Source organism: Triplophysa dalaica, chromosome 15, assembly GCF_015846415.1.
Source record: "Triplophysa dalaica isolate WHDGS20190420 chromosome 15, ASM1584641v1, whole genome shotgun sequence".
NCBI classification, from domain to species: domain Eukaryota; kingdom Metazoa; phylum Chordata; class Actinopteri; order Cypriniformes; family Nemacheilidae; genus Triplophysa; species Triplophysa dalaica.
Window position 1 is genome coordinate 229,482 of NC_079556.1, and position 27,216 is coordinate 256,697.

Sequence of the window (27,216 nt, forward strand, 5' to 3'; positions counted from 1 at the left end):
GTACAATAAAACTCAACACTTCTGTCCTCAGGATAAACAGTTCAGAGAGAAACCTCTAATCCAGACTAAAGATTATTTCTATCGCGTTTACTGTGTTGACATACCCAAACAACAAGCGACCAGCTCAGAGTTGAGCATTTAATCAACGTTCCAGTTAAAAACAGCAACACAAAGACACCATTGATCAGGAATGTTTTACAAACCAGACATGGCGATATGTTTTAAAGATAAAATAGCAATCAGCACCAAAACATCATGTGACTTTACAACAAACTGACGTCCACAGTTATAGAAAACCCCTGCTGAATTCACTGATAATGAGGACAATACCTCATTATTTAACATATTTTTATGATATCATTACATCATTTATTTTCTTATTATAATAATCCATGTAAACTATTTGTAGCTGTAACGCATGCAGTACTAACATAAATTGAGGTTTGGGTGAATACAGCATATATCTTTCAGCACCCTGAGATTTCAACGTTTATCAGTACAATGAGTTGTATTACCTTAAGAACACTGACATAGAAATGTTGTGTTCTTTAAACCCTTGGATGGGTAAATCAAAGACGTTTTAACCCGCAGAGTGGTTGGTTCATATATGACCAGACAGAGAGTTGAAACAACTCAAAAATATACAATAACATTTGAACTATCTTTAAAAGAAATGTCTTTAAAATCTTCTCACAGCAGTAGATTATAAATTCAGGCTGGCCAAACATTGAAGTCCAGTCTTAAGAAACGTTAGTAATCAAAGGTAAAGTTCTTTACATGAGAGATCATCAAAAGAGATGTTAAAAGTCATTTTCCATTCATCAGAATTTCACTGTCCTTGAGTTTCTTCGGTCTATAGGTCTTGTTTTTTATTTTAGGTGAAATCTGCAGTGTCATCCCTCCATTGTTAATGTTTTTCTGGTTATCTCGTCCATGTATCTTGTCGCTCTCTTTGTTCGGTGGTTGTTCGGGGATCACAACCACACTGTCTCCTTGACTTTCAACGCTCTCCATGAAACTTTGAAGATCATGTAGTTTAGCTTGCTGATTGGTAAGGTTCTCCACCGATCCGTGTTGGGATTCGATTGATGTTCTAGTCATTTCAGAATCAACACCGCTGCCTTCAACAGATTTGTCTTTATCTGTATCTTCAGTAAAAGCTTCCTCAGTAGAATCGTGTTTGTCATTTTCTTTTTGTAGGTCTTGTCTAACAGTGACTCTTGATGTTGTGGGTTGGTCCTCATCCTCTTCTTTATCTCTTTCATCTTCATCCTCTGGAGATTTAGTCTGGTTTCCATCATCGTTCATCTCAATTTGCTGTTCTTGTTCATCGTCATTACTTTTAGAAATGTCTTCTGTCTTTGACTTAGATTCACCTTCTGTTTTAGGGTGGTACTCCCAATTTTTAGTTTCTTCAGCCTCATCCTCTGGATCTTTTCCCACCTAATCTGATTCTGTTTCCTCATCAGTTTCCATGTTTTTCTCGATGTCTTTGTCGTTCTCATCATCCACAGAATTTTCCACATTTACAACCTCAGCGATATCTTCATCTTTCTTCTCATCATCCTCTTCTTTTGCAATTACATATTTTTCAACATCCTCCTGAGTACCTTTGGCTTTCTTTACTTCCACTTCTTCAACATCATTCTCATCACATTCTTCATCATCTTTGTTCTCAACGTCTTCACAAACATCCTGACCATTATCTTTGTTGTTGGCCTCTTCATTGTCTACGTCTGCATTGCTACAGCCTCTGACGTCACCATTCCCCAGGTCCACTTCTTCACAAAACACCTCTAAGTTCTTGTCTTGACCTGTGCAGGCCCCTTTGGCTGTGTGCTGATCCTTTACCTTCTGTTCTGCAGGTGTGACTGGAGCCTTTTTCATCTGCAGTATTTTTCTCAAATCAAATTCCATCATGACAGGGGCCAAACTCAAAACCTCAGCCCGTGGGGCCACTCTGGACACCATCTTCCTCTTCATGCATGCATCACACGGGCAGTATTCGTCATCGCTCCGTTGATCGCTATTTTCCGTGCCAGAGGCTGTGAAATTCTCCTCAGTCCTTGAGAAAGTGATAGACTTGTTGTGCATCACCCGAAGACGTCTGCGTCTCTGTTCAGTTTGGATGGTGGACTCTCTTGACAGAGCGTTTCCAGGAGGTTTCGGACCCCTGCCGGCTCTACTTTGGATTTTTTGCAGCTCTCGAGTGATGCTCGATTGAATGCGTTTATGTACTTCTTCTTTCAGTTCACTGATCATTGAGTTGAGCATCTCACTGTCATCCAAATCCCACTTCACTTTGAACTCGGCCATTGCGTCCACATAATGTAACATAAACTGCTTCTCTAGTTTTTTTAGTAAGCTCAGCACCCAGACGGGATCCGGGTCTTGTGAGATTCTTTTAGCAAGCGGAGCTCTTTGAAGAGAAGGTGGAGTTCCTGAGTTTGTGTTTTCTGTCATGTCATTCCCTGAGCTTTTGTTCGAAGATGTCTGCTGTGTTTGATCGGATTCATCTTTATTCTCAACGCTCTGAACATCTTCAACAGCAGGTATATTGGTATTTTCCAGACTGTCTTTGTTCTCTGGACTCCCTTGGAATTGCTCTGCAATATCTGGAGTTGTTGGATCTGAGATGTTGGATGTTTCTTCACATGTGGCAGCTGTGTTCCCATTCTCCATCAAAGCCTCATCTTTATCCATATTTGAAGCCTCTTGTTCTGGAATTTGTGATATTTTACAATGTGCTTTTTCTACCACGCCACTCATGGTACCTTTATCAGACCCCGTGGAGCCACTGCATACATCAACTCCAGATGAGAACTGCAGGTTGAATTCATCTTCTCCTCTTTTTGTTTTATTAGTTGGTTCATCATCAGAAGGCTCCTGGACCCAAAGCGATTGTAAGATGGTCATGACTTCATGGTTTTTAGGATGTTTTTCATTTGTAGGCTCTGACTCAATCAGTTGTAAATTTACAAGGCAGTCAAGCAACCCCTGAGCTGACCGGCTCAGCTTTCTTCCATACACAGGTGAAACCTCAGGTAAACTTCTGCATCTGTCTAATTTCGGACCCAGTAAAACCTTCATGACCTGGACAGAAGAAGGACAGTGTTTGTCCAATTCAATTGATTCAACCTGAGGTCGTTCATCACACGTCTGCGTGATGTTATTCTCTATCTGAATTTCCCCCTCATGAGGTTCCTCAACTTCGGTAATGTATCCAGGAGCTTCACTTTTGTCCTTCAAACCTTCTTCCTCTCCTTGAATGTCAGTATTTTCTGTGAATTGGACATCCAATTCATAAGCAGGGCCGTCAATTGGATTGTTCATAAGCCAGTCATTGACAACTTCTGTGGGGGAAGCGTTCGGCAGGCATGATGGCATGATGGAATCAGGTTCCTCATTGTTGTGCTCTGATGCATTGCTGACCTTCCTGTGTTTGCTCCTGCTCCTTTTTTCACTTTTACTGTCCTTTATCTTCTCGACCTTGTCAATGTTCTTGATGGACACGATTGACTTTGATTCTCTACTCACTGGTTTTGCATTGGCAGTGATTTCTCTCAACAGGTCAGCTGCTGAAAGAGCTCGTGAGAAAACGGCGCTGCTTGAATCAGGATTTATGATTGATGCTTTATACTTGTTATGCTTTTCTTGTGGCTTGTGACTTGTACACTTTTGGGAAATGTCAGACATCACTACTGAATTTGGCTCGGATGCGTCGTCTTTCACAGATCTCTTGTCGGATTTGCCATTATTGTCTTCACCACAAATATTGAGGTCATTGTATTTAGATTTTTTTTTAGATATCTCTTTTTTGGACTTCTCTGAACATTCAGAAGCTTTTGAAGAAGCTAAACAACCCCTTGTTGGTGTAGTTGGTTGAGAGAATCTTTCACTGTGATGTTTTGAGGATTGTTTGTTGGATGCTTTGTCAGTTTCAGTCATTTCCACTCGGGTGGTATCATGTTCTTTCACAGTTGCGGCTTTAGTTCTTTCCGGGGACTTGCTACGTGAAGAGGATGCTGGCAAAGCGGAGGAGGGTATGATGCTGTTGCTCGTCTTCATATCAGCTGACTTGACTTTTTCGGCTGAGACGGGTGAGAGGGTTTGCAAAGCAGTCTTGCACGTACAGTAATGAGGCTTTTCTGATATTTGAGAGCTCACAGATACCGCCGTCTTTGGCCTTTTCTCAACATCCACACAGTTTACAACCTCTAACTTGCATCCAGCATCCTCTGTGGTGTCATTGGTAGACTGTTCTTCAAAGTCATCACACTTGTGTTTTTCAGGCAGTCCAAGAGAGACCGATGCTGTGGACGTTGGGCTCAAAGGTTCATCCAACTTGCTGCATAAAGACTTCACGTTATTTTCATTTGATTGAGGGGACAGATGCGATTTTCCAGACGATCTACTCAAAACTCTTTCGGATTCATCTTCGACACTCTCTTTTTGGGTCTTGGACTCTCCTAAATGACTACCCGTGGTGCTGTGACAATGACATTTATTGGATCTTTTTGATTGTGAGAAGACTTTGGAGTTGACTGACATTCCGCTTGTTTCTCTGCTGTAACCCTGCTTAACTTTAGTCTTCAGTGATTTTGATCTACTTGGGGACGGAGACCTTCGAGGTGATGGAGAGGTCACAGACAAGGCATTCTGTGTCATGTCTTTGTCATCTTTCTCTGCTTTCATCTCTTGGGCCGCAGGAGCATCAGGGGTTGTTATTTTGATGGAGGTATGAGACATTGCGCAGGTGGCACTCTTTGACGCAATTTTAGGAGTTTCACAGTCATCTGCTTTTTCCGGTATGGAGGTAACGGTGGTTTCTGGAAGGTTGTGGCTTGATTTGTCAGACTTACAAGATGCACTAGAAGTGTTTGACACTTCAATAGACACTCTCTCATTTGATTCAGTGGTAGAAAGGTTGTCCTTGCTGTCTTTTTTCAGCATGTGTGAATGTTTTGATGATGAATTTGACTTCAGGGAAGTTTTACATGACACCTCTTCATTGTCACTTTGAACATTAGCAGAACTAGAGTCTTCAGTGGCTTTTGTCTCTAAAAGCTCACAACACATTTTGACAAAGCTCTTTGTCTCTTCTGATGCAAGGGGTCGACGTTCAAAGGACAGGTTTGATTTATCGGACATGGCACTATCTGATTTTGCTTCTGACAGACTTGTCGGTGTTGGTTCTCGATCTACAATGATCCAGGTTGCCTTTGATTTGGTAGACCTTGCAGATCCAGATTTTGTTGATATACCGCTCTTGGCTCTTTCTTCAGAAGTTTCTGCTTCAGGACACTTTTCATGACCGATGTGGTTTGATAGTTTTGAGTTGTTTGAGATAGCAGAGGCATCTGAATGTTTAGACTGTGCAGACTCAGAACATTCCCTATGTGACTTATAATTATTAATAGCTTTAAAGTTTTCCGCAGGATCTTTACTTGTGCCGTCTATCTCTGCATTCTGTGATTTTGTCTCCTTTGGATTCATTAGTCCTTTAGATTCACCACACCACGAACACACACTTGACTTTACTGACATGGCTTTTCCATCATGACATATCTCCAGAGGATCTGATGCAGTAGGGTTTTTTATTTGGCCTTCAGATTTACGGGATGCTCGGCTGTGTGAGGAAACTGTACTTCTAGCTCCCTTCTTAGCCCGGCGCTGGCTAATAGATGCAGGTGACCTTGAGGTACAAGCGGGGGATCTGGAGGACACGTTCGAGATTGCGGATGTTGTCCTCGCTGACGGATTCACCAGCCCGTCTGTCTTGGCTAAAGTGGTTTTGTATTTTTTGGATCGTAAAGAGCGAACTGCACTGGTTGATAGTTTACTGGGAGGTCGGGGGGATAAATTAGATCTTGGTGACCTCTGACAGCCACAACAATGGATGCATTTGGACTGACCTTCAACATGGTCACTCTGAGACCAGTTCGAAGCTCTCGAGACACTTGGAGGAAGGTCATCATATTCATCATCCTGATCGTCCTTCAAACACTCAAGCACTTTGGAGGAGTTGCTGACCGCTGAGATCGTCCGATCTTCTGTAACCTGATAATGCTGCGCTGGAGACAGTTCAGCGCCAGGTTCTCTGATGTCACTATAACAACATTTAATTTTAGCGTTACTCTCACAGCCTTCCTTACACAACATCCTGCTCTTCAATGCCAACACTTCACTGCGACTGCAGCAATGACTTCTCGCACAGCACTCGACTCTCGTCTCTCCTTCTTCCACGGTCTGCTGAAAGCATGATGCCTTTTCCACCACGTGCTCGGTGTACTCCTCGCTAGAACGAGAAATTGCATGCATACTATCCATCGATGTCTTTTCACACTTGATTTTCTGAGACGATCCACTGGAACTCAGTGATTTGCAGACCCCCGGGTCTTTGTGCATGGGGTTCTTCCAAATGTCATACTCTTGGCAGTGGTTGCAACAGTTTTGACGAAGTGACTCCTCAAGATGCCTCTTATGGAGTTTTCTCGCGAACACTTCCTCAGTCTCAGATGGAGTCGTGGAGTCTGGATCTGAACATTCAGCTTTAGCTGGAAGATAACTTTGGGCGGTTTCGTTCGCAGAGCTGCTGTTGGTCAGTTTGGTCGATGACTTTTTGATCTCTGTGGACCACTGGAGTGTCTCGTCGCTGAAGAGCCGAAAACGAACTCTCATCTCGACAGAAAGGCTGCCGTCTTTGTTAACAAGTACTCTCTTTTCAATGTCATCGTTCACTGACATTTCTTTAACGTAGGGGCAGGTGCTGACGCAGGCCGACTGTCCGGGCGTCATGTATAATCCATTCTGGTAAGACTTTTCTGAAGAAAGAGAGAATCTTGTCGACCTATTACTGGAGTCGGATCTGGGATGGATAATGCTTTTCTTTGTCTCCAGGCCAAAATTAACTGTAAAAAATAATAAAAAATAAAGCTTTCTCACTTTGATTATGATTCTAATGACATCATGAAAGAATGAAGCATCCTTTTTTTCATCAACATGCTGACAACCTTTTTTAAAGGCTCTTGACTCGTCAGTGTTGTATAATAAATTCAATTTGTTTTTGTGCACCCTTTGTCTATTATTAGAGATAGTGGGTAGATAGAATTAATCACTGTAATGATTCATTCGTGCACATCGTTTACAGTGTTTACCATTCTTTTTGCTTTCCTGGCCTTCACTGCAGACGCTGGACCGAGACCTTGCGCCCAATCCAGGGAGTCTTTCGTCCGAGCGCTTCCTCAAATTCTCCGCGAGCGGAGGTCTGAAGGGTTCTCGACCTGCACACACCAACACACTGGGGCACTGCATTAGACTCTGAATACTATCAATCTGTGGAGAGACATGAGAAAAGGGACATATATCATTAATATTCATTGGCTCTGTTTCAAACAACTTCACAGTATGCTGTCTGTCTGAATGAACTTCTAAGGGCACATCCTATAATGTACATAGCCGTCTATGTCGGCTAACATAGACGACAGATGTAATGCTCAACAAAAAAATATACTTGGGAAAAAATGTAATATTAAATAACACATTTCTACAAATCATAATATTTTTTATTATATTATACATTATATTTTTTTATAAAAGCAAAGAGGCAATTCTTTATGAATTATGTAGTATGTTGCAAAAGTATATCTTTATATAATACAATTTATTTTCTAATATATATCAAATGATTTTGCAATAAATTATAGATATATTAATAAAACAATATATATATTTAAAATATATCATGTACTTTTTATAAATATATATAATATATTTTCCTTGTGTAAAGGTCACAGAGTCTGCCATGACCATTTTTGGGTTTCTGGGCCATCACCTTAAAGAGATGGTGCTATGAAAGGGTACATATGCTGCTTTGTTATACTACCGATCAACACTACAACATCAGGAACCCTATCTGTACAGCATATTGTTGATGGCTATTCTACAATTCCCATGATCACAAAAAATGCTTTCTAGACAGGCAGCTTACTGGGTTAAGAACTGAAGCATTCATTGTGCTCTGAAAGCCATTAAATCCCATTATTACTGAAATAAATTGAATGTTTCAAATAAGGAGCTGTTAGTCTATTATGTTTGTAAAATCACACGCAGATCCACATCGACCAGAGCCCCCTGTTTACCATCACATTTAGATAACTGAAACACATTTCACATGATTCACTTTAATGACACTCATAGCTTCTCACAATATTGTGTATCATTAATTCTATTATCAGTCCAGCATCAGTTTGGTTGTCTAAGCTTTATGCCTCCACAACTACAGTCACTGACAACACAAACACTGTGAACCTTAAAGACCTTGAGTCAAGCAAACAGAATATTGATGCCCTAACGTCTTTCAAAAAGGTCATTAATACTTTCACATAGAATATTCATCATTTATATGCTTGGCTTACAAAACAATCCTCTCTCACCTTGCATCCCTCCAGTGTGTAAAGTTTCTTAACATTACATTGCATGAGATCGGAAATCTCGTTCATGAAGACACGCAGACTGCGTGCGGTTCTTCTGCTCAGGAGGACAGAACGTCTCACAGCAGCATCAGTGTTCTTCACCAGTACGATCCTTTTTGAGTGACGATGCTGGTCTCCAGAGGGGCCGTCCTCGGGTCGGGAGGGTTTCCTGCGAGCGCTGGGAGGATGACTGTGGTGCCAGACTGTCGGCCTCTTCACCGCAGCTTCGATGTTGATTGGCTTCACGTAGCAGCGGTCAGAGCACAAGTAACAGCCTCCGTCGTCTAACTGCTCTAAATGTTTAATGCTGTGGGTGCCCCGGGGGGTCGTGATGGTACGCACGCCAAAAGGCAGAGGAACCTTTTGGGAAAGGTCATCTAATAATGCATCAAAGCATTTGAAGCTGCGTTTGTGAATGGCCATCTTGACGCCTTTGAACTGGGAGTCGCCGCTTTTGTAGAAAGTGATTCTCTTGGCTGGCGCGGTCGCGGTCAGACCGGAGCTGAAGGAGGATACTGGAGGATGAGGTTCATTCTTCAACTGGGTATCAGCTTGGAAGAAGCCTGGAGTATCTCTCTGCATATCTCCTCCTCGTCACGTCAAACTGCAGAGTTAAGAGGACATGTGAATGTCATCATATGAAACTAAACAGACATTTAAGGTAAAATCCACATGAATGAACATCAAATCATTCAATCTCAAATGGTTTTCCTGGACAGCAGGGTCTAGTGATCTCCAATAAAAATCAGTCCTTTAGTTTCAGCAGACGTGTGTCTCAAACTCTGCTACCAATCATTCCCAAACATTTCTATAGCACATTAAATCTTTCAATCTTTATGTTTTACAGTTTGTGAAACTAGGCTTCAGTACACAAGTTAATCTGATATTCTCTAGGAAACATTTCCTTCTTAGTCTTTAATAGGAACTTTAATCCAACATTTAAAGCCGTTTAAAAACATCACTTTAAAATAAAAAATGTAGTGTGTTAAACAGGACTCCTAGGCATTACCCTTTGACTGCCATTAGATCTCTCAGAAGACAATAAAATGAAAAATAAAATGGTGTCAAGTTAGTATCCATATAGTAAAATCAAATACATAGAATGTATACTCACATTCACATAATAAATGATCATATACAGTATGATGATAAAAAGTATAAAACATGAAAAAATGTACTAGCAAGAATGTTGCGTTTCAGGAATCATCCAAGCACACGAGTGCTACAGACACTGACATGATGACAAACGCTCCAGCCACTAATCAGATCCTTCGGTGGCTAATGATAGATTCAAAAGCTTCTTTCATCATTTTGAGATCTCACTGAACTCTATACGGGAGCATTTAACACTCCACAGCGAGAGCAAGATTGCATAAAGAGAGATGTGCAGAACAGCGTTAAGAGACGCTACGCTTTAGAAATCCTGTGACATGACATTGAACATTCAGCAGCAGATCTGCGGTTTATCCATGCTGAGATTCAGGTTCTCCCAAAGAAGAAAATCTCTTCTTATTCCAAACCCGCATGATGTTTTTGTATCTTTTTGTGACACAAGACTGCTAAGAAAAATGTTAATGGATCTCTCCCATTTCATCATTTAAAGTGACACCATAAATGTGCCATAACAGTCCAAAAACAGCCCGTATGACTCGTGCTCTATATTCCAAGAAGCCTCTGAAGACATATGAGAGCTTTGTGTGAAGAGAAGAAGTTATTTACTAAACATTCTCTCTCATTTGTGTCTTGACAGTCATTATAAAGTGTCCTTGGAAAAGAATTAGAGATTCTTTATAAATGTTGCTTTCGTGTTTGTTTCAAACACCATATGGCATTTCTTTAAATGTGATGATTAATGACTTTAGGTGCGTTCCATTTGGCCGTAAGTGGACTGTGAAGTGGACTTGACAGGGTGTTCCGCCATCTTAAGTGAGAGTCCAATCCCAAGGGAGCGGTTGAACTTGAAGGGCCCTGTGAACGGCGTAGGGGACGTCGATATATCACTTCACCGGAAGTGGAAATCACCCAACTGCCATCACGTCTCACGTCAGCAGTCAGAAAAGATTTACGTATGCCCAAAAAATGTTATGTATGCCTTTTGTACATTGTGGATGTTTTTTTGATTATTGTTAAAATATTGTTATACTATCATATTCATATTGTGAACCCAGTATCGTGTCTAGTATTGAATATTCAGTACAATGAATGAATGTCACATGTGCAATGCCAACATACAGAAGCTATAGAAAAGCTGAAATTCTTACAGATTAGTGACAGCATTGTTCTCTGTGAACTGACAGATTGAATATAACTGTTACTGTAATGTCCTTTATTCGTTTAGCATGATGTATATCTAATCCTCATAACCTTACATAAGCAAAAGTATTTAACACGCATCATTAATTCATGAGCTATTCATTTAAGAGCTAACACATCCAGTAGTGCCAGCAACAGTTTCTCACTGTGAGACTGCCAAAGCATTGGCTTACTGTAATCCCAGACAAAGTCAGCACATCCTCTACAGTGACCCACTGCAACCTATAAGAACATGTATACAGTTATTGTGTGTCTCCTTGTATACATTTTTGGTGTAATTCTGAGAGCATGGATTCTTTCTATACACCAATTCATCGGTTGTGCTCCTGGACTGCAGTTAACTTCCGGTCTATGTTTGTTTATCAGTCTGGCTCTTGTGTATTAATATAACTTTTTATATATTTTGTTGTATGTTTATTTTATTAAATGAGCAATTTGTTGAATGGGTCCTGTAGCTTTTTCACATTAAATGGACCGAATGAGACCTTGTAAACTGAAAAGTAAAGTGGAATGCTATCTGTCACTAAAGAGAGAATATAAAGTGTCAGAATACCTCACAAGCGTATCAGACCCTAAACTAAAAAAAGTGTTGAGCATGTACAGACTCAGTGATCACCAGCTCACTGTAGAGACGGGCAGACACAGACACACATGGACACAGAGAGAAGAGCGACTGTGTCCACACTGCACACACAATCAAGTGGAAACAGAGCTGCACTTTCTCCTCTCCTGTCCCAACTACACACACATCAGAGAAACATTCTTCCCCCAGTTTACAAACTTACACAAAGACTTTGAGCAGTTTCAACAAAAGGACAAGATCTCATACATACTGGGAGAAAAGTCAAGAAGCTCAAACCTGCTGCAAGATATGTCAAGTCCTGCCACGACCAAAGAACAACCAGCACAACACAACACAACACTGACAGACAAAACACACAAACTGACACTGTCACCCTCATTGGGAACTTTAATTAAAACTCTTTTTCTGTTTATATTGAGATGTATATACATATATTTACTTATATTTATTTTTATTCTATCTTACTTTTATCTTAATCTGTATTTCTGCATGTTTATATTTAATCTTGTGCTTTGGCAATGTAAATTTTTTTATCATGCCAATAAAGCTCCTTTGAATCTTGAATCATTGCCATCTAGCGGTTGAGCTTGGTATTGCAGACTCAATTCAAAATATTGGAGAGTTATGTAATGCCAAATAACTCTTCTTCTTGGATTCTTTTACTTGTTATCAGAAATAATCTACAGACACTCTATACGCATATTTCACAAAATGGCGACAGAGACCGGAAGTAGGGGAAAACGTTTTCCGGCCGCACTGCTGCCATAGCCATCCATTAATTTATCCTTTCATTTATCCATTCATTAATGCTTTCATTTATCCATTCATTTATGCTTTCATTTATCCTTTCATTTATCCATTCATTTATCCATTCATTTATCCATTCATTTATCCATTCATTTATCCATTCATTTATCCATTCATTTATGCTTTCATTTATCCTTTCATTTATCCATTCATTTATCCTTTCATTTATCCATTCATTTATCCTTTCATTTATCCATTCATTTATCCTTTCATTTATCCATTCATTTATCCATTCATTTATCCTTTCATTTATCCATTCATTTATGCTTTCATTTATCCATTCATTTATCCATTCATTTATCCTTTCATTTATCCATTCATTTATCCATTCATTTATCCTTTCATTTATCCATTCATTTATCCATTCATGTATCCATTCATTTATCCATTCATTTATCCTTTCATTTATCCATTCATTTATCCTTTCATTTATCCTTTCATTTATCCATTCATTTATCCATTCATTTATCCTTTCATTTATCCTTTCATTTATCCATTCATTTATGCTTTCATTTATCCTTTCATTTATCCTTTCATTTATCCATTCATTTATCCTTTCATTTATCCATTCATTTATGCTTTCATTTATCCTTTCATTTATCCATTCATTTATCCTTTCATTTATCCTTTCATTTATCCATTCATTTATCCTTTCATTAATCCATTCATTTATGCTTTCATTTATCCTTTCATTTATCCTTTCATTTATCCATTCATTTATCCTTTCATTTATCCTTTCATTTATCCATTCATTTATCCTTTCATTTATCCTTTCATTTATCCATTCATTTATGCTTTCATTTATCCTTTCATTTATCCTTTCATTTATCCATTCATTTATCCTTTCATTTATCCATTCATTTATGCTTTCATTTATCCTTTCATTTATCCATTCATTTATCCTTTCATTTATCCTTTCATTTATCCATTCATTTATCCATTCATTTATCCTTTCATTTATCCATTCATTTATGCTTTCATTTATCCTTTCATTTATCCATTCATTTATCCTTTCATTAATCCATTCATTTATGCTTTCATTTATCCTTTCATTTATCCATTCATTTATCCTTTCATTTATCCATTCATTTATCCTTTCATTTATCCATTCATTTATCCATTCATTTATCCTTTCATTTATCCATTCATTTATGCTTTCATTTATCCATTCATTTATCCATTCATTTATCCTTTCATTTATCCATTCATTTATCCTTTCATTTATCCATTCATTTATCCTTTCATTTATCCATTCATTTATCCATTCATTTATCCTTTCATTTATCCATTCATTTATGCTTTCATTTATCCATTCATTTATCCATTCATTTATCCTTTCATTTATCCATTCATTTATCCATTCATTTATCCTTTCATTTATCCATTCATTTATCCTTTCATTTATCCTTTCATTTATCCATTCATTTATCCTTTCATTTATCCTTTCATTTATCCATTCATTTATGCTTTCATTTATCCTTTCATTTATCCTTTCATTTATCCATTCATTTATCCTTTCATTTATCCATTCATTTATGCTTTCATTTATCCATTCATTTATCCATTCATTTATCCTTTCATTTATCCATTCATTTATGCTTTCATTTATCCATTCATTTATCCATTCATTTATCCTTTCATTTATCCATTCATTTATCCATTCATTTATCCTTTCATTTATCCATTCATTTATCCTTTCATTTATCCTTTCATTTATCCATTCATTTATCCTTTCATTTATCCATTCATTTATCCATTCATTTATCCTTTCATTTATCCATTCATTTATGCTTTCATTTATCCATTCATTTATCCATTCATTTATCCTTTCATTTATCCATTCATTTATCCATTCATTTATCCTTTCATTTATCCATTCATTTATCCTTTCATTTATCCTTTCATTTATCCATTCATTTATCCTTTCATTTATCCTTTCATTTATCCATTCATTTATGCTTTCATTTATCCTTTCATTTATCCTTTCATTTATCCATTCATTTATCCTTTCATTTATCCATTCATTTATGCTTTCATTTATCCTTTCATTTATCCATTCATTTATCCTTTCATTTATCCTTTCATTTATCCATTCATTTATCCATTCATTTATCCTTTCATTTATCCATTCATTTATGCTTTCATTAATCCATTCATTTATGCTTTCATTTATCCATTCATTTATCCTTTCATTTATCCATTCATTTATCCTTTCATTTATCCATTCATTTATGCTTTCATTTATCCTTTCATTTATCCATTCATTTATCCTTTCATTTATCCTTTCATTTATCCATTCATTTATCCTTTCATTTATCCTTTCATTTATCCATTCATTTATCCATTCATTTATCCTTTCATTTATCCATTCATTTATCCATTCATTTATCCTTTCATTAATCCATTCATTTATGCTTTCATTTATCCATTCATTTATCCTTTCATTTATCCATTCATTTATCCTTTCATTTATCCATTCATTTATCCATTCATTTATCCTTTCATTTATCCATTCATTTATGCTTTCATTTATCCATTCATTTATCCATTCATTTATCCTTTCATTTATCCATTCATTTATCCTTTCATTTATCCATTCATTTATCCTTTCATTTATCCATTCATTTATCCATTCATTTATCCTTTCATTTATCCATTCATTTATGCTTTCATTTATCCATTCATTTATCCATTCATTTATCCTTTCATTTATCCATTCATTTATCCATTCATTTATCCTTTCATTTATCCATTCATTTATCCATTCATTTATCCATTCATTTATCCTTTCATTTATCCATTCATTTATCCTTTCATTTATCCTTTCATTTATCCATTCATTTATCCATTCATTTATCCTTTCATTTATCCTTTCATTTATCCATTCATTTATGCTTTCATTTATCCTTTCATTTATCCTTTCATTTATCCATTCATTTATCCTTTCATTTATCCTTTCATTTATCCATTCATTTATCCTTTCATTAATCCATTCATTTATGCTTTCATTTATCCTTTCATTTATCCTTTCATTTATCCATTCATTTATCCTTTCATTTATCCTTTCATTTATCCATTCATTTATCCATTCATTTATCCTTTCATTTATCCTTTCATTTATCCTTTCATTTATCCATTCATTTATCCTTTCATTAATCCATTCATTTATGCTTTCATTTATCCTTTCATTTATCCATTCATTTATCCTTTCATTTATCCTTTCATTTATCCTTTCATTTATCCATTCATTTATCCTTTCATTTATCCTTTCATTTATCCATTCATTTATCCATTCATTTATGCTTTCATTTATCCTTTCATTTATCCATTCATTTATCCTTTCATTTATCCTTTCATTTATCCATTCATTTATCCTTTCATTAATCCATTCATTTATGCTTTCATTTATCCTTTCATTTATCCTTTCATTTATCCATTCATTTATCCTTTCATTTATCCTTTCATTTATCCATTCATTTATCCTTTCATTTATCCTTTCATTTATCCATTCATTTATGCTTTCATTTATCCTTTCATTTATCCTTTCATTTATCCATTCATTTATCCTTTCATTTATCCTTTCATTTATCCATTCATTTATCCATTCATTTATCCTTTCATTTATCCATTCATTTATGCTTTCATTTATCCTTTCATTTATCCATTCATTTATCCTTTCATTAATCCATTCATTTATGCTTTCATTTATCCTTTCATTTATCCTTTCATTTATCCATTCATTTATGCTTTCATTTATCCATTCATTCATTCATTTATCCATTCATTCATTCATTCAATCATTTATCCTTTCATTTATTCATTCATTTATGCTTTCATTTATCCTTTCATTTATCCATTCATTTGGATGGCAGTCGTGGCCTAATGGTTAGAGGGTTGGACTTGTGACCAGAAGGTTGCCGGTTCGATCCTCAGGCCCGGCGGGTAACGATTGAGGTGTCCTTGAGCAAGGCACCTAACCCCTACTTGCTCCCCGGGCGCTGCAGTGATAGCTGCCCACTGCTCTGGGTGTATATGTGTTCACCACTTGCTGTGTGTGTGTTCACTACTCTCTGGATGGGTTAAAAGCAGATGTATATCTCGGATATGGGTCACCATAACTGACAAATTGGTCACTTTCACTTTTCATTTATCCATTTATCCATTCATTCATTCATTCGTTCATAGATATGAATTTTATTTACCAAAAAACAAAATGAGCATATGTTGTCCGATTTATTCATGGTTTACTGGGAGATGTAAAAATAGGGAAAACAAACATTACAAAAATATAGTTTTTTTCAGCGATTTATTTATTATCAAGGTCTGAAATATGTCAGACAAATCAGCATAAAGGAAGCCCTGCGTGCCTATCTTCTTCTGGGGCATGTTCAAGCTCAAACCGGTGCTCAACGTTTTGCTACGGTTTCTAAGTTGAACTATGATTCCTGGAAACGGTTTGCAGTGGTGTGCAATAGGGTTTGAGATGTGTTTTCTCTTGTTTGGTGGGTGGGTCAAGAACATCTGCCCAACCAGCAGCAACATGTGTATAACCCACACCAGGGGCGATTCTAAGATTTTCATTTTAGGGGGGCTTAGCCCCCAATAAGGGTATGATTAAAAAAATATGTTTGACTATTAGGGTAGGGTTGTATACCACTAGCCTTATTGCTATTCACTATTTCATTGTATTCCCTGTATTTCATATATGGGAGTAGGAGTACTGACTGAGCCATATACAACACTGTAAACAAATTTTGAAACATTTAGATGTTAGAAGACTTCCTGATTCATTATTCACTGTACAAACACAAGTACAAATTAGTACAAACAAGTTTAATTATTTAATGTAATAAGTGCACTGTAAGTCGCTTTGGATAAAAGCGTGTGCCAAATGACTAAAAATGTAAAAATGTAAAAAATGTAATTAAAAGTAACAACATGAATTATCAATTTGCCACTTCTATAAATCAATTACCTAAAATAAAACACAAATCCCTTTACTCTACTCTTACTCGAATGTATCATGATACACTCATTATTACTTAATACAAAAAAATCTATTAAAACAAAACAAAATAACTTCACATGATGTTTCTCTCTCTCTGCCATTTGTTGCTTTCAGACAATGATGTGTGTATTTAACCATTTCTGTGCATGGCTGCATAATGTAATGCCGAGATACACAATAATATGTTTTAAATGTTAAAAAGTAAATTAAAAAATAAATCATGATCGTTTTCTAAAGTATGTTTGCATGGGTTTTAATCGCTTCATTTTTGTTGGAAGAAAAAAACACTTTCACGCTGTGATAAGGGATAAACGCAGTGAAGACGTACAGGTATTGGATGAGAAACCTAACCGTGTATTGGTCCAGTAATATTATGTAAACTGAAATTACAAGAACTATACCGATGGGTCAGGGTATATTCTGGCAAACTGTTTCCCGATCACGTTTTGCAATCGGCAAAGCAGACTGTAGCACACGCCGTTTACCAACACACGATGGGTGATTCGCAAAGCCCAATGTTCCTTCTTGTTTTCCCACCACGATCCCATATAAAGGAGTTTAAAGTAAGAGGTGGAGAATTAAGGGGCGGACCAATAGTTAAACAATTTCAAAGTTAAAGTTCGGGCAAAAAATATTAAACAAGTTTCAGTCAAATATTTATGCTTTGTAGGAAAATTCAGTGTTAAAGTAGAGTGCAAACAATCATATTTGGAACATTTTTCAGCAGCAGATTCAGTGACGTGAACGAATGCTGCTTTTAAATGAACATGAATGATATCTCATCCGCCCAAACTACAACTAGTTATTGTAACGTTATTTACTTATTTATTTTGCTACCCGAGCTGCGGGTATCTGTTTGAAAATTTCAAAGTAAAAGTATAAATGAAAATTTTTCAAATCTGCCGGCTAAATTGTCACGTTAATAAACCATAAAAATATAAACTAAAGAATATGGGCAATTCCGTTAAAATTTCAACCTTACCATTAATTTTTTTTTTAGTTTTACCAACGGTTTTTATTATGCCAACAGCAAAGATATCAATATTTGATGATTCATAACCCATGTGAGGTCTCCCCAAGTTTTAAAAGCATTGGTTTAAGTTTTAGTACATGATTTTTGATAGTTGGGTAAGTGCCATTTTCAGGATTGTCACATCCATATCGCTAGATATTCCTAATAAACGGACACAAGACATTTTAAATAAAGTAACTATTTGATGTTCTATAAAGAGGCATCCCTTCTCCATTCATTGGGTATTGTTGCTTAAGGATTGTGCATTATAATTCAAAGAAATCCTTCAAAGTTTGACGTCTCCCAAAAACGGTGTCCATTTTTTTGTCACATCCATATAACGCATTTTTATATCCTTTTTTTTTTAATGAAATTTTTTATTCATAGACTGACACATGCCTGATTTTTAGACTATCAACAAGAGTTTAGTAAAACATAAAAAGATGGTTCTATATATTCGTAACAAATACATTCTCTGAGCATTTTTTTATCACATCCATAACTCAAAGTGTCGGGTCCACAATGCTGGAATTGCCCAAATATAAAACTATCCAGTGGTATAGGATGATGGCATATGGCATTACGTTCCTAAAAACGGAACTCTTTCAGTTTAGACATATTTTTTCTCAGTGATTTTTGAAATGTCCATTAATATGGATTTTAACCAAAATGACTTCCACATGCCAAATAGGGATGATTAACCCAGGAGTACATTTGTGCATTTAAGCTGAAGAGTAAATAATGATGAAGTTTTCAAATATACCTATGAACCCTCATTTAACCTCTTTATATAATAATTGAAACGACTGTAGTCACCCTGCCTAATATATACTATGTACTGCTAAAAAAAATAGGGAAAACTTATAATCAGCACAGCATAATACCAAGGATGCATAACTGATGGTTAATCAGTTTCAATTGCATATATCAAATAAAAGTGACAACAGGTACACTAGAGAGGCAACAGCAATGGTTGTCTGTGGAGGACTATAAGGGGATGAAATGCTCAGATCTGTTGTCAGATCTTTTGCCTTGGGGGATCTCCTCTGTGACTTGGATTTGGATCAGAGTATAGGTGAGCCCGTTGACAGTCTATGGTGTTACTTGACAGCTTCGGATATACGAGATCACAGAGGGTCTCAACTGGATTTAGGTCTGGGTAACATGAGGGCCAGTCAATGGCACCAATGCCTTCATCATCCAGAAACTGTCAACAGACTCTGGTCACAAGTGGTTGGGCATTATCATGCACCAGGAGGACCCTGCACTGCACCAGCATAAGGTCTGAAAACACATCTGAGGATTTCATCCCCATAGCACATGAGGTCTGTGTGACCCCCTAAGGATGGTCCACCCCAGACCACCCTTGCGGTTGACTCTCCAGTATACCTGTTGTCACTTTTATTTGCACCAAAAACTGTAAAAATGGTTCAAAATCACTTATGCTTAAATCACAGGTTGATTGATATTCCTGAAGGTTAACTGATCTGGTGTTATACTGCGATGATAAGCATTCCCTTAATTTTTTTGAGCAGTGTATATATAAACACTCTATAAAGTGCTGGGTTGTTTTGACCCATGATTAAATATTTAACAGAACACACTGCTGGGTTAAAATAAGCCATGAATATTTAAATAAAATTACATACCCCTTATAGAATTTGGTACAGATAAACCTAAAACGTTCACAATTAATCAAATTATGATATTAATCCATGCATCAGCCTAACGATTTAATGGTTATGGAGATGGTGGTCTAGTGGGTTAAATCCCTGAACTGTTAACCAAAAGGTTGCTGGTTCAATCCCAGCATCATCCCAAATGTAAATGTAATGTAAATAGTTAAAATAAAAGCAGGATTGTGAACATTTATGGTTGTATACGGTTTCAGATTTTTGTTATAACTACTGTTCTTGTCATTTTACACTTTTATTTGACTGTATTTCAAAAGCCTATCCATAGACTGGGGCTGCAAAATTATCCATTGGCTAGAAGTCTGTGTGTAGAGCATCTGTAATGTTATCCTGCATTGTTCCTGTTGAATAAACACTCAAATAAATACGAATTAACAGAGGATACCAAGAAACAAAAACTCAGACCTTGAAAAAAACGCAGTCTTTGGTATCCTGTAAATGATTTACTGCATTTTAAAAACAGAACGTTGAAATTAATAGATTAATAGAATTAATAGAAATAAAGTTTAAATTTAAACCGCCAATAGGTGTCGCTACTACCGAAGTAAGTCGTATGTGAATAGTGGTGAGTCATTATTGATTTCATTGAACCGGTTCAAATAGCGGATTCATCTAGGAATTATTTTAATTAAGACCTAACCCGACAATATTTTATCTAAAATATATTTCGCAACAATAACTTGATGTATAAAATCAATTTTACTTTAGAATTGGACATGCTGGTATTGGTAAAAAAAACATAATCTTGTGCTTTTGCAAAGTGATGTGCGTTGTGGGATAAACGCAATAATTATAAGAGTTACTATTTTTGAAATAGCCAGAAGTCTAAAACCTGTACGACATTGGTCATCAAAATAAAATTACAATAATTAAACAACACAATTTTCTTAAATTTCTCTTTTGAATTCCCCTCTGCATTCCAAGCTCTGTGTGTATCTGTGTGTCAATTTTCCTACATGGTATTATAAAGTTTTATACGTTTATAAACTCATAGTAACGGGTGTGTCGAGTTAAAGATATGCTTTCTGCATTCAGACTGGCGCGCGGGTTACCTTACCTACATTGACCAATCATGTGCGGTTTACGTTCGAACGTTTACTTTGAAATTTTCACACAGAGACCCGCCTCTTACGTCTCCTGCTTCTCGTTTCAAATTCGAATCGATAGTGTAGCGCTGGGAAATCAGACACGGCCGATTTGCTTTGCGAATATCCATCTTGTGTTGGTAAACGGCGTGTGCTACAGACTGCTTTGCCTATTAAAAAACGTGATCGGGAAACAGTTTGCCAGAATATACCCTGACCAGAATATACCCTGACCAGAATATACCCTGACCGCCCGATGCAGATGTCATATCATAGCAATCTATCAGTAAATGGACACACACACACACACACGCACGCACACACCTTGTACTCTGTGATGTTCGCTCCGCTCGGCGCCCCTGCGGATTGAATAACGCGCTGAATCCATGCAGACTTAGATCAGGGGAGGAGCCGAATTGACGCATCGCGCCGCCGTTTCAAATGAGTTTTTAAAGGGGACTGAAGCGATCACAAATTAATTAATATAATAATTTTTAGGGGGGCTGGGCAGAAGTTTAGGGGGGCTAAAGCTCCCCTAAAAAGGGCCTAGTGACGCCCCAGACCCACACGGTCTTTAAGAGACAGATCGCACAATGGCTCCAATAAAAGACGTTTATGTGGACAATGTGTCCGCTGCACCTCGGTATACACAACAATTGAAGATATTAGAAGAAATTTCTTTTGCAGTTTTCAACACGTATTTTTACCAATTTCATCAGGCTTCGAAAATTCTTCAAAAAGAACCCAAAGAATGGCCATCTCAACTGCCGTAGGTCACCTCTTATGTCATCACAACAGGGTGTTCAACCGCACCACTGTTTTTGTTTAAAAACGTTTTGTAATGTTTTGTCGTTTCGTCTACTTCTGGTTTGTACACGTCACACTGTGAAATAGGTGTATTGTTTGCCGATGTTCATTGGAAGTTAAGGGAAGTCCACGAACAAGCGCATGCGCACTAACGTTTGTTAATGTTGTTGCAACTGTCTGAAACAGGAGCCAGTCACAAACCACACGAATAAACACAGAAACGTACATGACCAGCAGGTTTTCAACACAACGTGAGAAACTGCTGAAAGGTTTATAAGCATGAGGGAATATTATTCTGCTCTTACTGCTCATTGGTGCTATCTAACAAGTTACAATTGGAGCTAATGAGCTGCTAAATCCCTTTGAGAAGTGTACACATATTTGACACTAATGAGAAAAACTGTAAAACCTCTGAGGTCGAGTTAAGAGTTGAATGTGTTACACATGATCAGCAACCGAGACCCGGCGGGAGAAACACTGTCAGATCCTGACACTGATGCCAAAACATTTCATACTCATGGGATACATGACATGTAACACCGCAGATTAGGGCAATTCACAGGAATAAACACAGAACGTAATATGTAAAAGAAAAAAAGCATGATATAGTATATCAAAAAATAGGCTAATTCTTTTACTTTTTTATGTAATAAAGAGAAGAGCTCTTTTAGAAGGACAAGTAGACAAAAGCAACAAGATAATCACCTTTACCCCTAAAACCATCAAATCTGATGAAAATAAGTGTAACATTGATATGAGAAATGCTTGACATCAGCCTCAAAATATCTGTACATTCACAGTAATGCCTCAGTTTATCTGTCAACTATGGAAAAGACTTGCTCTTATAAAGTTGAACTCATGTTCTTCACTAGAATCGTATGATACACAAACATGCTGAAACAGGCCTTTACAGATAATTAAATCCAGCTAAGACATCCTGTCCTAATTCCACACATTGTATCTCAGGGCTCAGTGGCTTACCCCGTAAGCAGAGATTCATTCTCCTCCACTGCCAAGCTTCCCACTCAGACAAGATATCCAGTGAAAGAATTCAACAGGTTCATTTATATCGAAGAAAACTCTTTTCTCTGGCTCACGCAGATGAGAGTGATGCAGCCACAGCATCTCAAAGCACGCCGTCCCCTCCCGCGAGGAATGTCACTCCCACCCACGCCGATGAGCCCCAGACACGCATGTTGTCTACCCACAGTCATTCACTACATTAGGATAATTATCACGGGCAGACCGTCATCTGCAGAGGAGAGAGAGACTCCTCACAAAGAGGATTATACTGTGTGGCCATCTGTGTGGACGAACCAAATTAACTCTTAACTGTCCAAATATGAGCTGCACGTGATCAAAGTCACAGAAACAGACAAATGAAATACAGTCGCATGCACTGCATGTCCAGTGGCCCCTCACGTGCGTAATGCAACAGTGTCATGTTATATCTGTCACCATCATAGCAATTTGGTCATGTTAAAATGACCCAAAATCTCCCTAATTTACAGAGAAACCCAAGATGAAGGTCACTTCATCATTCTTTCACCACAACATTGGTAACCAAACAACACTGATACTTTGACACCTGTTGCATTGTTATAAAACCACTACGACATTTAAAAAAATATAAAAACTCTTGTGTTCCACAGAAATAAGTCGTACAGTGGGTGAATAATTTAAGATTTAGTGAAGTGAAAGTGACCTATTTGTCATGTATGGTGACCCATACCCGAAATGTGACCTCTGCTTTTAACCCATCCAGTGAGTAGTGAACACATGTACACCCGGAGCAGTGGACAGATATCACTGCAGCGCCCTGGGAGCAAGTAGGGGTAAGGTGCTCCGCTCAAGGGCACCTCAATCGTTACCTGCCGGCCCTGAGGATCGAACCTGCAACCTTCTGGTCACGAGTCCGACTCTCTGACAATAAGGCCACGATTTATCTATGCCTTAGACAAAAAATGTTGGTTTAAATTAATGTAAATTAATTTTGCCCTGAAATGTTGTAATGAAGATCAAATAATATCAGTAATATATCACACAATATGTTCTTTGCAAATGTAATTGACTTAACATTAAAAATGGAATATCACACGAGACACAGGCTGATATTTATCCAATTAAAACTGAAAAATACATTCAGTGCAGTACATGAGAGAGCCTGCAGTGTAAACGTCATGCGTGTATTTTTAAACTGCGTTTCCTTGGCAACAGACACAACGCCACACAGACACACACTATGGCCTCCACAGACGCGACTATACAGGAGATATGGAGAATGAAGGTAAACTTTCTGCCTTTAAACACATTCTCACACGTACAAACATCTTTCCGAGACAGATTAAGGGTTCAATGTCTTACCGGAAGAGGCAGACACGAATCGATCACATTTCAGTCCTCAAATTCACTGTCCGTCTGTGCGCATCAGGTGCTTTGAGCCAAACATTACAACAATCCTTTACGTAAGATAACAATGCTACAATAAGACTACATTGATTACATTCATGTGAATGCTGTGTATTGTTTGTGTTGTTTCAGAGAGATGCTGGTCTGCGGCGTCTGAGCGGCTGTTTTCACTGGACAGACTTTGATGGAGATGATAAACGGCTGCGTTCACATCAGGAGTTTGTGTACGAGAATGTGATGCACGCGCTTAAACGAGGACTGCCGTGCTCGAGCGTGGGTCAGCTGGCACGTGTGACCAAAGATCTCCTGCCCAGACTTGTGGGTGAGCATTATTAATGCAAATCAAAATGTGACGTTCGACATTTCAAGTTCGTTTTAATGTGACAGACTGTCCACTCGACTCGAGTAAACAAGGCGAAACGTTATTCGGTTTTTTGTATGCCGACATGTGATATTTAAATATCGACGCTCGACAGTCTGCTATCGCGATACTTTGAAGTCGAACATTCGAATACATTTAAGATCAACTTGGAGAGATGTAGGCCTTTAAGTATTTGGGAAAAAACGAAATTAAATAACAACGACAAAACGACAATGTGTTTGTGGATTGAACTAAATCGTGATTACTTGAAGGGTTAAATGTTTGCACATCTTTACTATTAGAATAGAAGTATAATATATACCTTTGTTATTTCCAACATAACCTAATACTGACATTTTTACATTTCAGGTACATGTCAGGAATCGTATGGTGTCTAAAGTCTTCGGTTTTCTCTGTTTGAAGCTCATATCAAGAGCAGTTTATATACATTTTTATCATAGCAAAATCTTTGTAAAAACTTTATGGAAACATGGATCTAAATTGATGTTCATTTAATATTTCTGTCCGACCCATGAAGAACAAGGCATTTGTCGTGTACCGTCACACCGCTTGTGAGACCGGGTGTATTCTATTTACACTGTACTTGATTGTTCATTTCAGTCACGATCACTGCTTTATATAACTTCTAGGTTTGAAGACATCAGATGCTGTTGGTGTCATCAGGGATCAGCTCTCACAGATCCAGCCTCGTCTCTCCAGTGGACATCATGCTGTTCTCGTCGACTTTATTTTAAAAACATATGTTCCTCATCAACGCCTTTATCAGGCGTTTTTAAATGGTGACACAGGCCTCCGACACATCCGATCTGAGCTTGAGGTTGAAGGGCCGCCTCATTCAACGCCCCTGTGTGAGGGAACAGATGCCGTGGAGCTTGAACATCAGCAGGTCCTGGAGGAGACTCGGTCTAAGAAAGAAGAAGATATCATGAAACTCAAAGTGAAGACTGAAGCTCAGATGATGGCCAAACTGCAGGCCTGTTTAAATGATCTTCCACGTGAAGGAAATGTTTGCAGACTGGTAAACAATTTTCATCATTTACAATATAAAATGTAAGATTTATTCTGGGGTTCTGGGTGGTTGTTAGGATATAACAGTCCAAAATCTATTTCATTCAGAATAACTAATATTGCAATTTGCATTGTAGCAAAGCAGCTTTACAGATTAAAATATTTTAGTACCGAATAACATATCTACTCTACTTTGAAAGAGAAGACACTTCAAACACAGCATGTGAATCAAAGTTGTTTGGTAGAATTTCACCTTTTTAAAAAGCCTCAAAATGTTTCTTCAGGCTATTGGCATCTGCTGAGATAAATGAGCGCAGGGCTACAAGCAGCTTTACACCAGTGACCTAAATGTGCTTTTCAAAACCTTGCCTTCTCTCAAATATTCCTCATTAAACACTGAGGAACCCAACTGTTGTGTTGTAAGGTCTTTATGTGAGACAGCAGATGGGTGACAAGATTCAACAGTCAACATACAAATGAGTCTTATTATTCATCCCATTGTTCTTTTTTTTAATGGTGCGTGATGAAACTAATTTTGAAATAAAAAATATGTTTGTCTTATTTTCTCTTTAGGAGGTGGAAAAGTTACTGCACAATTTTCTGCAGTCGCAAGGACAAATTATGATGAAGAGTTTGATGGAGGAGGCCAGTCTCACCGACAGCCTGCTGAATTTGAAACTGAGGCAGAAATCTCAGCTGACAGAAAGACACTTAACAGATGATCCGGTTTCCACCAAACAGCACTGTGTGCCCACGTCCACTAAAAAGAAGTTTGTTTGAGTATATATACAGATATTCATGTAACATAATAAAATGTACACGTCACCGTGGGCCTGCTAGAGAAAACTAATATGCCTTATACACACTGTACCCAAAATATGAGCCATCACCCTCTCAGGATCTGTGAATTCTGTAAATACACTATTTACATTTAAGGGATTCACAAACATTTACATTGTCATTCAAAACTTAGCGTTGCATTATGTGTTGGAATCCAGGGCAAGCAAAACTGGACTTGTCCACTTCTAAATTGTATTTTGGCAGTAAACTGTTTTGTATATTTGAAGTGTTTCTATTCAGATTAAAATTCAATTTAATAAAAATTACAGTGGTTACAAATGTCAAATCTGTATTTTTAAATAAGTTATTTCCTGAACTACAAACACATCATGACAGCACCATGCGATGATTGTTTTCATACCAAAAAAAATTCGCAAGTAATAAATATTCACATATACTAGTGAAATATATAATATGATATATGATTTGACAGAACTAAAGTGAAAGTCAAAGACATTATCAGATTTGAACGGTTAATGGAATGAATAGAGATAAGTTCAACCGAGCACTATAATCACTGGGTTTACTGTAACTGTTATTAAACTGTATATATTTACCTTATTTGGAATTAAAATGAGATAAATCTCCACAAAAAAAGAAAAGACTGCAGAGCCCAATTACCATCCATTCCGCAGGGTCCTCTAAACCTGAGCTAAACCGAAAGCACAGATGGTGTTTAGTTTGCTCGAGCCTGTCTGAAATCAAATCCAGTGAAGTTGAGCATCGTCTGAATCAACTCTGGAAGGTCATAGTCGTGTTTCCAGCCCCAGTCATCTCAGGCATTGATGTCATCT

At 37.4% G+C, this 27,216-nt stretch overlaps 2 protein-coding genes across 2 annotated transcripts; one reads left to right on the forward strand and one right to left on the reverse strand.

Annotated features, from left to right (window-relative positions):
• Positions 1-1,443: 1,443 nt before the first annotated feature.
• Positions 1,444-24,277, reverse strand: rp1l1a (rp1 like 1a). Its single transcript, XM_056768832.1, has 4 exons — positions 24,148-24,277; positions 8,436-9,078; positions 7,158-7,335; positions 1,444-6,911 (listed from the first exon to the last, which is right to left on the reverse strand). Exons 2-4 carry the CDS (start codon positions 9,054-9,056, stop codon positions 1,444-1,446), a joined length of 6,267 nt encoding a protein of 2,088 aa, XP_056624810.1. The 5' UTR covers positions 9,057-9,078; positions 24,148-24,277.
• Positions 23,950-26,620, forward strand: c15h8orf74 (chromosome 15 C8orf74 homolog). The gene is made up of 4 exons (XM_056768830.1): positions 23,950-24,070; positions 24,325-24,514; positions 25,204-25,592; positions 26,156-26,620. Exons 1-4 carry the CDS (start codon positions 24,026-24,028, stop codon positions 26,360-26,362), a joined length of 831 nt encoding a protein of 276 aa, XP_056624808.1. The 5' UTR covers positions 23,950-24,025; the 3' UTR covers positions 26,363-26,620.
• The last annotated feature ends 596 nt before the right edge of the window (positions 26,621-27,216 follow it).